The sequence below is a fragment of the Neodiprion virginianus genome, chromosome 3, assembly GCF_021901495.1.
Source record: "Neodiprion virginianus isolate iyNeoVirg1 chromosome 3, iyNeoVirg1.1, whole genome shotgun sequence".
NCBI lineage: Eukaryota > Metazoa > Arthropoda > Insecta > Hymenoptera > Diprionidae > Neodiprion > Neodiprion virginianus.
Window position 1 is genome coordinate 22,043,227 of NC_060879.1, and position 13,009 is coordinate 22,056,235.

The 13,009-nt window shown below is 37.6% G+C and overlaps 2 protein-coding genes across 3 annotated transcripts; both read right to left on the reverse strand.

The window, feature by feature from the left end:
- Nucleotides 1–320: 320 nt before the first annotated feature.
- On the reverse strand, nucleotides 321–4,266 carry LOC124299615 (odorant receptor Or2-like). The gene is made up of 7 exons (XM_046752880.1): nucleotides 3,801–4,266; nucleotides 2,783–3,164; nucleotides 2,077–2,176; nucleotides 1,822–1,926; nucleotides 1,209–1,270; nucleotides 733–826; nucleotides 321–637 (listed from the first exon to the last, which is right to left on the reverse strand). The coding sequence occupies exons 1-7, from the start codon at nucleotides 4,264–4,266 to the stop codon at nucleotides 587–589; spliced, it is 1,260 nt and encodes a 419-aa protein (XP_046608836.1). The 3' UTR covers nucleotides 321–586.
- A 2,140-nt stretch (nucleotides 4,267–6,406) lies between these two features.
- Nucleotides 6,407–12,048, reverse strand: LOC124301381 (aquaporin AQPAe.a-like). Of its 2 annotated transcripts, none has more exons than XM_046756343.1 (6): nucleotides 11,821–12,048; nucleotides 8,073–8,248; nucleotides 7,111–7,254; nucleotides 6,786–7,016; nucleotides 6,615–6,695; nucleotides 6,407–6,523 (listed from the first exon to the last, which is right to left on the reverse strand). In XM_046756343.1, the coding sequence occupies exons 2-6, from the start codon at nucleotides 8,142–8,144 to the stop codon at nucleotides 6,419–6,421; spliced, it is 633 nt and encodes a 210-aa protein (XP_046612299.1). In that variant the 5' UTR covers nucleotides 8,145–8,248; nucleotides 11,821–12,048; the 3' UTR covers nucleotides 6,407–6,418. The 2 variants fall into 2 exon arrangements, with proteins under 2 accessions (XP_046612299.1, XP_046612298.1); XM_046756342.1 differs by lacking the exon at nucleotides 11,821–12,048 and adding an exon at nucleotides 10,969–11,304.
- Nucleotides 12,049–13,009: the final 961 nt, after the last annotated feature.

The window sequence follows — 13,009 nt, forward strand, 5'->3', positions numbered from 1 at the left end:
GAGCACGTCGTCCAGAGGCTCACGGATCGTTCGAGACTCGGCGGCAGCAAAACCGGCCGGCTGTTCTTGTGTCTGTGTATCCACGCCGACACAGTGTACTCGGTTGTGCGCAGCTCGCACCGACTCGAGAACCTTCCAATGGCTTGGGTATCACATGATGCTGGAACTTACCGAAGGAGAACGTAATAACGAGCGTAAATACGATACGAACAATAACAAAAAAAATGTCGCGGTATTGCGCAACTGACTTAACTCCGCTCTGGCTCAGGGTTAAGAACCCTGCATTATTCAATCACGGTGTCTTTTTCCCATTTCGACTGTAGACCCAAGGATCTATTAGTCGCCTGCTGTGATTCCTCGATCTAATAATTCGGTCGCAATCACGTTGTATTAGGATTCGCTAGCGACGATCAGTAATATCAGCTTACTCTATAAGTTAAATTGCTATTCATTAAGTTGCGAAGGTTCGTTTTGAATGAAAACAAACAACCGGTGTGTCAAAATTACGAAAGATCAATTATACGAAGCGTTTAATTAAGCCGTACAATTGTACATTAGGCATAATAGCTGCGTTGGCGAATGGCTATTACTGCATTTTTCGTAGTACCATGAAGTATGAGAACGAGCCTTGGACAACCTGTAAATCAACGAACGAGGGGTCGTTACTGCGTAGTATTTAGACCGCTGCGGAGAATCGCCGCAGGTTTGTGTCACACGAGTTTAAGGGCTCACCGATACCAAGGTCCTAAGTGAAAGCTTCACGAACTTTCCGACTGTGAATTCAACGGGCCGCTGAGCGCGCAGCATGATGATCAGCAGCATTCTCCTGCAAACGTTTAAATATATGTTTGTGTGCGAGTCGGTTCGGCACTTGATCAATACTACGAGCCCTGCGCCCTCAGGGGCAGATCAAGGAGAGCCGTGCAAATTTCAAACTGCGTCGTAAGCTGCAACGCTATCTCCTTCTACGTGTTACATATATCGGACATTTTACTGCGTTAAATAATTTTTCTCTATTTGAAACTGTAGTATGAGGTGAATTTTTTACGAAGGTCATGGATATTCATGGTCACTTGAAAAATAGACCAAAATTGCTGAATTACAGTGTTGAATGGAAGGAAAATTATTTGTTTAAGTATTGTTTGTTGTTACTTGGAACATGTTGCTCCCTTTTACAGAGGCAAATAGAGAGAAAATTTGTTATTAACTTTACGGGTTCCGAGCTCGAGGTCCACTGGGCGTTGTAGGCTGACTGGGAAATCTTGGAACTCTGTAAACAGAAAATTGAAGTGAGATGATTTAATTCATATTACCACCATTACCTTAATTAAGTCTATGCAAGCAAAAATTTCATATACGTATTAAGCATAAAAACAAAACATAATTGGGTCATATTTTTTGTTTTTTTAAATCAGTGAAATTCAATTGCTTCTGCAAACCCGAAAACCTACAATTAAATTTTTCAAAGAAAAAGAAAAAAATTGACCAAATTATCTTGTGTTTCCTTGAGTTAGAAACATATTTTTTTCAAATACAAAAATCCAAACGTAAACTTGAAATGCGCGCACTGATCTATACGAATCGTGTCCGAAAAAATTGTGATTACATTGAAATAAATTTGATACATGAAAAGTAAAAAATGATCAACAATTGAAATATTGATTCATCCAGTGGTAAATCAATTCTACTGTTTTCCCTTTTCCACAGTATGTGCAAGATGTTTTTGGCCGCGAAGATAAGTTGATTCTCATGCATTGTATGTTCAGCACAGACTTTGGAACAGGTGCGACAGCTGTTACGTTACTTGATTCTTTTGCTTACCTCTATTTCGATCTCATTTCCGCACTGGCAATAAACGTAGACTTCGATCACCATCGCAACGACGAAAGCAAGCATGCTAAGACCGTCGAAGCTCAGCAGAGAAATCTGTGTAATCAGGGTATGAAAATACACTATTCAAGATGAAAAACGGTTACAAATTAAATAGTGAATAATTTATTTTCTATGAATGACTAGGATCGATAAATTTTTATTCGCAATTGTTTCTCTACTTTGGAACTTCAATTATGTACTCGCCTCGGAAACGATGAACATTTGGAAACACAACTGTACCAGATGTGAGAGAAATTGTATGAGTATAACCAAATTGTATATTCCCTCCAGCTCATCCAGTACTCTGTGACACAATAGGGAAGTCGTTAGGTGATTTTCAGAAATAGTTCAGTTTTCCTTATCTGTATAATATCTTCGGGATTCAATTACGTTTCTCCAGTGATTTAATCCTGTTAGAAGAAAAAATCACACGGATTTCAATCAATAGACTGAACAAGATGTTCAAGTTTTCTAATTACTAACAAAAAAAATGTCGTGTCAAATTGTACCAAAAACGTACGGTTGACTTTTCAATGAGAGAAGCTTCAAAATACGTTTAAGCTACTTTAAAAGTATCTAAACTGTAGAAACGACAATTCGAAAACGCTTGTAGAAATTGAAGAGAATTACACCGTAGAAAATACAATTTTAAAAATGCTTATAAAACATCCGATTAATACTACTACGTATAGTATAATGAAAGGAAATCCATATTCGAGCTCTGATTAAACTTTCAAATTTTTAGTGCACATACACCGTATTATCTGACGGAGTTACCAGCTGACTCAACCAGCATCACAGGCGAGTCATTTACGTGTAAAACGGACTAAAATAGACGTGAAAATTAAAAATAAACAGACACAGGAGTATGCAAGGAATAAAAAAGATGCGCGCATTATATCTCCCTTACTCCAGAATAGCATGATGATGTTTTACGCAGTTGGCCCCAAGTCTGAAGGACTCCCTATCGACGACGTCGTTCCGCTTGGTTCTCAGTCCAGCGTAATCCTTCCACCGTTGTTTCGGACAGTTCCTGGTGGCCCTACGGATGACGGTCTCGAGGGAGGCGTTGAGAATTCGCAGCTGCGAGGTGCAGACCATGACGATGAAGAGGTAGAGGTTATCGCAATGGATAAGAACGAGGCTGCAAACGAGGGTAGAGAGGGTCTGGTAGATGTAGGCGATTTCGTAGCATGGAGACTTCAAGGCGTTGCAAAAAACGTAGGTGTAATAGGGCAGCGGATTCTGCGGAGGCTCCGGCTTCGAATCGGCTGGATTGGCGTCCAGCGTCTCTGGAGGAAAAGAGTCCGTATGATTCCCTTCTGTCAAATGTCTACGAGTTTTTTTAGAAAATTTACAACACGATCGTAGTTTTTTAATTCGACAAGTCCGGAAGGAATACCCCGCTGGAAAAGATGGCCAACTACCGATATTCTCTAGAATGCATATCAAATGTTGCTACTAAAATTCTCAGATGTTCTTAAAACATATTCGTATTTTTGTTACTGCGTACAGTTGAAAAGGTTTGAAATTAAAGCTATCGCGCACTGTTCAGTATCCAATAGTTACTGTGAGAAGTCCGCGTGATCAAAATTTTGATTTTAAAAATGAATGATTTTTCGAAACATTTTCCACTTAGGGAGCATCTCCGCCGAAAGCCTCCGATTTTTTTTCTTTTTTTTTTTGATATCGTTTTGCGTACATCAAACGTTGAAAAAAACTTTTAGCGAAAATTCGCGAAACACGCATTTCAATTTTTTGGGGTTGCTGATATTTTATTTTGATATGGATAATAATTGTAGATGATTGGAATATTTTTTCGTAATATTTCAACCTTTTTTTCTACGAAAGCTCTACAGAGAACAACAGATTTCTCTGATTTTCTATTCCTCCATACTTTCGTGGGATATTGTAGTAATTATTTTCACCAAGGGGCTTTTCGCGATAGAGCGGGGCGATGAAGCAGTTCGCAAGAATGACCACAGTCATCGAATAGTAGACGAGGAGGTAGCCGACGCTCATCTTGACCGCGATGGCGACCACTTCCGGTTCCCCGGGGCTTCGTTCCTGGTTTGGAAGGAAGACGGAGGTCCGAAGGCGGGCACAGATTCTCTTCAACTCTGCTATCTTCGCAAAGAATAGGCCGATTTTCAGGCACACCGTAAAGTGCATCAGGGACCAGCAGAGGTTTGACGCCACAGCCTGCAGGTCGTTGTAAATGACGAAGAAACCAGCAATCTCGAACGCGTTGAATGCGAAGCAGAAGACGAAGAGGAACAGGATTCTGTAGACCCAGTAAACGCCGAAAGAAACCCCGGATATGCCTTGCGGAGGCCAGAGCCCCAGGACTGACAAAGCAGCCTCGTGCCACCAGAGGAACCTTCTCTGGTCCATCGTTTGATGCTTGTATTCTATTTCGTTAACGTGGGAACAAGGTTTCGTTCAATTGCTTGCAGCAATTGATACACGCAGTTGGCTGAGATGGGTTGGGTTCTAAAGAGCAATGAAAATACATTTCATACCAGATCAAAAACGGATACACAATTCATTACTACTGTAGTTTAAGGATAAATCTGCTGGACCGCCTGCACGAAAAGTCAGGAAAAGTGGAAAAAAGATGGAAAAATTTCGAGCTATGTTGTTTGCGCTAATGACAATGAATACAAATCAAACATCATTTCTGCAAGGCTTCACAGTGGATCCGCTATTACTCTAAAAGTAACCTATGTTTTGCTATTTCTTAAAATCACTCTATAAAGCTAAACGCTTCTGTCAAACGTAATCTGAAACGTACAATTTTATCAAGAACCCGACGTTTTTTTTAGCTATTTGCCAAGTTTTTTCATTTATTTCTTTCAATTTTGCGGGATTGATTAGGCGCAGTTTTCACTTACGCAAGGCTTTACAAAATTTACGCACGTGGCTGACAAACCGCGTTTTGATCTCAATATCTTCTAACAATAAGTCTCAATGAGTCACGCGCAGGGCTTCTCTTTTTTCAGTGTCACACTATTATTGTATTTTTTCTAATTCTAATATAATATATCGTTATTACCTCATTTTGCACTCGTAAGCAATATCACACGTTTAGTGAAAATACGGAAAACTGAAAAAAAAGATTTATTGCCGTGTTAGAATTACAAAGATTGTATCATGATCAAATTAGTTTATTCGTTGCAATGACAATTATGAAGCGGTGGGCTTACTGAAGAAAACTTAAATTGACTCGAGTTACAGAAATTTTTAACTTTAAAAAAGGTGCTCGTACCTTAAATTTATTTTCTTTTTTTTAGAACTGCAGAAATTTTAGAACCCTTATACGACCCTTTGTCACGTAAATTGTTCCCCATTTAGCATCCTCACAGAAATACATATCGCAACAATTTAAGAAAACGTTCTGGATAATTAGAACGTTTGAAATGTTTGAACTCAAGTGTTATTCATTTTGTTCTCTGACCATATTCCCACAAATTGTCTGAAAAGCCTTAAAAAAATCTCACATTATATCAAAGTTATAACACTCAATGTAACGACTGATTCCGTTGCAACGTACTTACACAAATCTATTTTAATTCCCTCTGGACATAAATATGTTTGAATGTCTTTTCGCGTGATCTTTGAAGATAAATATGGCGAACAACACATAAGCCCAAAAACACGAGAATTTAATAATTTTTAACGATGTGATTATAAAACCTTGTCTCAAATCAATGATATCTTAACTTGTGGCATTCGAATTCGCTCACAATCACATTCATTCACATCACACACCTAGCGAGAATGTTGTTTCATTCGTGTTCACTATCATTAGCGCAGATAACATTTCTGGAGATTCTTTTTAACCTTTTTTCTTTTTTTTTTCCCCAACTTTTGATCCACACGTTCCGATTCTTCCTTAATCCTTAATACCACGATGTAAGTATTGCTGACTACTCGGTAGTACTTATACTTCTCACTCACGTGGTGCTGCACTTCGATGTTTGACACTATTGCAGGGGACCAGTACTATTCTACTAGAGACCAGTAGCAATTTTTCGTAAAGGGTACCTAATGACGGGTTGCTCGCATATTACGTGCTCATATTCTAATACACGGCTGTCGTTATTTCCGTGGAAACAATCCAGCTGCCTACATACGATCTATTGCTTTCTGTTTAAATTGTATACGCCCTATTCGATACAGTCCCGCGACTTAATATCGTCACTATTTTACAAGAAATAATGGGAAAGGCAATGAAATGCTAAAAATGGAGGACGAAATAAACGTTGTATGGCCGTCAATCTGTTTTTAAAGAAAAAGATCTTTAAACGTTCTTCGAATGATTTGAAGGAATGTTTCAAGATTCGCTTTACCTTACTCCACGATTCTTCGGATTTTCACAAGATCAGAATAATCGCATTGAATCGATCATCTCATTTCCTTACACGTTGCAGTGCAGGGATCGCATAGTAGTTATAAGGTTTTTTTCTTGAATATTTATTATAACAATTTTTACAAATAAAGTATAAAGACAATAGGTATACCTTACGGTAAACCCTGAAGAGCCTCAGTCCCTCGTGTCTTCGTCAGACTTTAACGGTCTGTCTTTGAAAATGATGGTGTAGGTCAGGCTGCCGATGACGGCACCGATCACGGGGCCTACCCAGTACACCTGCGGTGTATGTGAAAATTGTTTCATTTTCACAATTCTAAAATGCACTAGCAGGGGTTAGACGACAAATTAACCGACTCAATCGACTCACCCAGTGACTGGTCCAGTTGTTGTTCCAAAGAGCGGGGGCGAAGCTCCTCGCTGGGTTCATGCTGCAACCCGTGTACGGAACCTGAGGAACATTGACAACGGGTATAAATGCATGGAACTTCGAACAACAACAAGTGTAACTGAGGCAGAGGGTTCAAAGCGCGAAACTCACGCCGGCAACCGAGAGGGCTGTCACTGCGAACCCGATCCTTAGCGAAGTGGAGTCTGAATTATGAGTATTCCTCGAGTCCCAAGCCGCGCAGTTTACCATCATTAATGCGATGGTCGAGACAATCTCCACTATCAACCCCTGAAGGGACGAAAGCTCCGGGTAAACCAAGGTGAGACACACTCCGCCGGACTCCGAATACCCCGTGTTCCTTAGGGTCAGGGGTGTCACTACCTGAAGGAAAGGAATTTTTTCTTGGCTTTCCCTTGCGTGATACATTTCAAAATAGCCTAATGGATTCGTTTCAACTTCCGAGCCAAGGAATTACCAGTAGGAGTCCATATCCCAATACAGCGCCGACTATCTCGCCGATAATGAGGATTATGCCAGTCGGTACGCTTCTGTAACCGCATATCACGGCGCCGATTGTCATCGCGGGGTTTATGTACGCGCCACTTATGTGACCCAGCATCTGATACATACGAAGAATATATATTTCAATGTTAAGTGTGAGCATCGATTGAATTTTTTCTCTCGAAGTTTCTCTTCGTGGTTGTATCCTCCACGAAATATATGCGCGGGAGTTTGCGAATTGCTGATTTTTTTCGGTACATTGTTGAGTCTTGGATTGTTTCAAGATGATCAGTTTTTAGATATCTATATATCTACACGCTTTTGAGTATTGAGCCTTATCGTTATTTGTTGTTGTCTAAAATCTATTTCTCTTAATTAGTAATATTTCAATTTCATTAAAACTTTCTGACTCTAATGGATACGTGAAAAGATAAAAGATGAGAAAAAATGAGAGAAAGGTTCAAGGAAAACTCAAAGATGTTCGGTAGAAGTGATTTAGCGTTCCAAGTTTTTTTTCTTGCACGGCAGTACAGAAAACAAATTTCAGACGAGTAAGGAAATTTGAGAAAAAGTGATCAAATTTCGATAGATAAGTACAGAAAACACTGTACACGGATTCGCGTGAAATATTAGGACGTGATGTAGTTTAAACATTTCCCTGTAAGAAATTGAGAATAATTGCTTTTTCTCTCTCTCTGCAAAGTGTATCTATTATCAAACGGATGTGCATACAGTTTACGCCTGTTAATAAAGAATGTGTAATTGTATGTATACGTTCGTAGAAACGAGATAGGAAGAAAAAACAGAAAAATATGCACGACAGTCTAAAATTGGTTCTCGCGGAAGATTATACAGTAGAGGTTTCATGCCCCTTACGTATATTCCAGTGTACTGTATGTTACACATAGCTTTTCGATTAGTCAATTATTCACTAACCATGATGATACTGTTCACTACAAGTCCCATATTGAACGCAGTGAGATGCTCCGGTCGAGGATTTACGGTCATGCTGCCGACATCCGTCAGGCAACCGATGAAGAGCAGAAAAGCCGTTCCGAGTAGCTCGCCAAACGCTTTGACGCATGTTCCTTGTTCCAGTTTCCATTTTGTAGCTGTGGGGAAGGTAATGTAAAGTATATTTAACTTCAAGTGCCTAAAAATACATGTACAAAAAATTCGTAACCTGATAAAATATGAATCAAAAATTCGCCTCAAAAATATAATCATTAGTATGCAGGTATGACAAAGCCTCGAGAAGGTAAAGGATCAAGCAATCTATCGGGGAGACATTTGCTGAATCCACAAAAGTTGGTAGTTACCACGTTATTACAAACTGAACTGAAATTTTTATTTTTCCCTTTATAATTTAGTCTATTCGTTGTAAATTAGTTGTTAAAATTTGAAAATATTTCTGATTCGTTGAATCGCTACTGTGAATATTAGATTTAACTTTATATTTTTCTCAGAGACGAAGCAAATTAGTCCCTTTTCATCTTTATGTATACATCCGTACAGTAAACCCTTGAATTTGTGCGACATTTGCGATGCAGAGATTACGGTGAAGATTTATACGCTATAACTGTCCCGTTCGCGGGTAAACGAGTGACAAATTTATTACAAATTGAGTAAAGCAGAAATCACTGTTGTTCCATTCCAATTTGTGACGGTATAAATTGTCCCGTTGTCGGGTAACGAGTGATAAGTTTATCACAGATTAGATAAAAAAAAGTAACGACTACTGTTCTATTCCTCTTGGTGACAATACAAATTATGTTCGTGTTGAGCAACCGTGAATTGTGATCGCACAGCTCGAATTATTTGTACACATAAATTAGTTGCGATAGTACGATCAAATGGATCGTTACGTTATATTAATTCTGGTACCCGTGATCTTTTAAGGGGGGGAGCCTGCTTTAGAGGCTTCAAAAAATCGGTTTTTTCGAGGATTTTTTTGGGAAGGAAAGAAATATCCGATTAAAACGAAACTTTCAGGGTTTATTGTTATGTATTTCAACAGTCTTCTCGAATTTTTTCATTAGGATACATGTCATATTATGCCTGGTAGAAGCATTTCACCGAGGCGTCTCGAGTATGCATTTGTCGTGCGTCGGAAAGGTGCAGGTCGCAATTTCCATCTGAAACAAAGAAACCAAAAAAATTTTTACTTCTCAACAGTATAGCTTCTAGTTAAACCAAGAAAATTCCACAAAAAGTGAAAAATTCAACAATTTTTCGCAAATTAAAAAAAAATTTCATTTTTCTTGGGAAAAGAATTCACTTCAGATTGTTTAAAAAGTGGGTTAATCTTAACTTTCTTAAGGTTTTTTAGGTTCAACTAGAAGAGAATTTCACCCCGAGTACAATGCAATTTGTCTCGTTTCGATGGGACGTTTAGTTTTTTCCCTATCTTTCCCGCCAATTAGGAAAAAGCGTAAAAATGAAAAACGGAGAAATCGTGCGTCAAAGTTTTCGTACATAAAAAATCATAATTTTCTTGAACTTACCGAATTAATATGCTAATCGGCGATTCCTGGTCCATAGAGTTGCGCTTCAGACTCTTCAAAAAACTGTTTCAAAACTTCAAAAAACTGGTTGAAAACTTTAAAAAACCGCTCGTATACCTACTCGACGCTTGCTCACTATTTCTTCTGTAACTCCGAAAATATTTCGAATTTGCGTCTGAAATCTGAGGGACACATTCTTGGATAGTTTGGGAAGACATTCATGCAAAAAAAAAAAAAAATAGATTTTTTGAAGCCTCTAAAGCAGACTCCCCCCTTAATCCGTTGTGGACTATGGCATCCAGAGATAATCGAGATTTTCATCATTTTCGCGGGTACCGATCGATCGTTATCATAATTCTTTACGGAAAACTTCCGTGCGAAACCGAGTGAGGGAAAAAGTTCGACTTGAAATACTCAAAGGCGCAAATCTTTGAGTCGAATTTCAGATTTCATTGGTGTTAAACCAAGTCAATACTTATACCTACCTGCCGTTGTTGATATCGAAGTTTGGCTGCCCGATGGTATAACAGATAGAAACTTAAATAATTAAAAATGACAGATACTTTGAAATCAAAAAAAATTATAAAGCACATGCAGGCCGGCATACAGCATAGAATGCAATGATTTCAATCATAAGAAAATTTATCTGTATACCCATCGAGATGTGTAGGCTTGAGAAAAATAAATCGCTGAGGAAACGTGATAACAATTTTGACTTTTGCCAAAAAATATAGGCGGTTGAGCGACGTTATTTCAATCACGATTCAAACTTCCACCGTTTTTTAATCCGGGAATTATATATTTTATAATTTTCTTATCTATTTTAACGCAGATCTAAATTATAATCGAGACAGCTGTTACTTAGAGAAACAAAAATTTCGACTGTTGCAACTACTTGATTAATTTCAAATTTGAACAGTACAGAAATGAGTTAAAGTGAGGCGTATTGAAAAAAAAGTTTTGTCTACCACACAGAACTAGACATCACAATAGTCCAGAAATTTGAAAGAGAAAGATATTTAATCAACAACGGATGCGGATAGGAATACATATCACCGGATGAAAAAATGTTAGCATTTCGAGAAATCAAAATTACAGAAACTCTTGAGTGGCTAACAAAAAAGAAAAGAAAATCTCATGTTTGGGATCCTTGCTGCTGTGTGTCAACGATAAATTCGAAACTTACAATACAAATTAATTTTAATTGGATACAAAATATATTTTTCAATCATCGAATACTCGTGTGTATGGTAAGTTATGAATATTTGATTATTACTCTTTTGGTGTATACGATCGATAAATATTTATACAACAAAATTTTTAAACACCTTTTGCGTGCGCACTGTTGTATTTCACCTCCGAAATTTCTCTGCTGTTACGAAGCATCTCCACTGATTGTCTCGGTCGTAAAGTGGAGTATCGGTATTTTATATTATATGTAAGTATTAATTGCAACGGCAAATTTATTCAAAGATAGATTTTCGATCATAAATTACAGCTCTTCTTAGTTCAAATCTTCAGAAAAATCTTATTCAATGAATTGAAATGCGGCGATAAAATTTTATTTCTGAATCGAGATATAATATTCGTTACACGCCGGGAGCTTCTGCCTCAATCGTCAACGAAGCACTCGAGTTGGTGGCACTCGTTCAACTAGGTGTAGATACTTGTCTAAGATTTAATATAAGGTGACGTTGCATTGGGACTTTAGATTTTTTGTTGATTTTTTCCATTCTTTCATTTCTTTCTTCCTTTTCACGCGTTTTTTCTTGACATTCACTATAGTGCTTTGCCTGAATACAAGTAACGAATGCTTTAATGTGATGATACATACATCGTTGAGTTGCCGGTACTCATTTTACTGGACCGAAGGGAACGAAAGAAATAAATTTGTGGTATAAACGGAACATCAACGCGGATAAGTTAAATCAAATATCTAATCATTATATCATGACTATCTTGATGGCCAAGACAAACTGTCCAAATATACTTGACAACAGATTTCATCGAATTATAAACTTATTGAACCAGAAGTACTCGATCGAACTATCAATATTATTTAAACTTTCCTTATAACCGTAAAACACCGATTATAAGTTTTTACTATCTATTGATTATGGATTTTTGTTGGACTATGTATTTACGTTCTCGAGTTATTAAATATGTAAAAAAATTCGAACCTGTAAATGAGGTGTGCGTCAGAATGCGCAAATTTTGTCTGAATCAATGTTTACCAAGTTCTAACTGCTGAATTTCACTATGAACGAGGTCATACAATGTATATCCTGTACACAAACACGAGTCACAAATTACTCATTATTTACCGAACAGGCGTCGAAGGAATCGCAAGTTTCGTGCTACGCGAATTTAGAATATGTCCCGCATCGATTCAATCGCTGCAATTCAGTAAATTTGTTGAAACGAAAACGTTTAAAGAATTTTCTTATCGTCCCTATGGCTTACACAGGATTTGAGGGAATCTTAATCTTAATGGATCGAACGATTAATTACACTGTCAATAAACCTGCATTCAAACTTTAAGGCTACGTTGAATGAGAGAATTCTGATATTGGAATCCGGATATTATTTTCAGGACAGGATTGCTTGATTTCCGTCTTTTTGACGATTGAGGAGAATAACATCGTATTTAAGAAATTGTTAGAATAATGTCATGTCTTAGAATTTAATTGCATACATCGTGCTTCAGAGTCTGGTTTAATAACTTGGTACGCCAAGTCAAGATTTCGTTTACATCTTTGAGGCTACACGACTGTTGAAAAGACGTTGGTACTGCAGGTTGACACGTAAAATGTGATTGAGATTTGGTATTTTTTTTTATTGATAAATAATATTGACATAATATTTTTCGGCATATGATCGAATCTTAAATCTCATTTTGTAAGTTAAGCGGCACCAATATTTTTAACTCCATATTTCTCTCTTTTTAGAGAAAAAATAAGGTTATCGTAACCACCCCGAAAATAAGTAGTTGAGTTTTCCCCTAAATCTCAGCTTTCACATGAAAAACTCAAACGTAAGATAAATTTTTATGGGGCATGAAAAAAGCTGTTTTTACCGAAAAACGTATTTTTGTGGTTGATTTCGAAAAGTTTTCCAAAAATTAATGACATCTTCGGAAAAGTGAGAATTTTCCATATAATACATATACCTATATGTTCACAATTTTTTCATGCCGATAACGATACGAAAACAATTCGCGTTTAAACCTGAATCAGGTCGAAATAATAAACTTGGATTTGGCATTTCTCGCGAACGTCCTAGAATGTTCAAACCTGGTGAACTTTTCCATCTTAATACGTACCACAAGAAGAACAAATTTCAGATAAATCGATTTTTTGACGTTCCGTT

Coding starts and splice junctions, on each gene's coding strand:
- LOC124299615 (XM_046752880.1), bottom strand. CDS start 4,266: ATGGACCAGAGAAGGTTCCTCTGGTGGCACGAGGCTGCTTTGTCAGTC. Junction 2,177..2,782: donor CATCATCATGCTATTCTGGA/GTAAGGGAGATA, acceptor ATTGTGTCACAG/AGTACTGGATGAGCTGGAGG. Junction 1,271..1,821: donor GAAATGAGATCGAAATAGAG/GTAAGCAAAAGA, acceptor TTCTGTTTACAG/AGTTCCAAGATTTCCCAGTC.
- LOC124301381 (XM_046756342.1), bottom strand. CDS start 11,026: ATGCTTCGTAACAGCAGAGAAATTTCGGAGGTGAAATACAACAGTGCG. Junction 7,255..8,072: donor TAGTGAACAGTATCATCATG/GTTAGTGAATAA, acceptor CGTATGTATCAG/ATGCTGGGTCACATAAGTGG. Junction 7,017..7,110: donor TGGGATATGGACTCCTACTG/GTAATTCCTTGG, acceptor CCTTTCCTTCAG/GTAGTGACACCCCTGACCCT.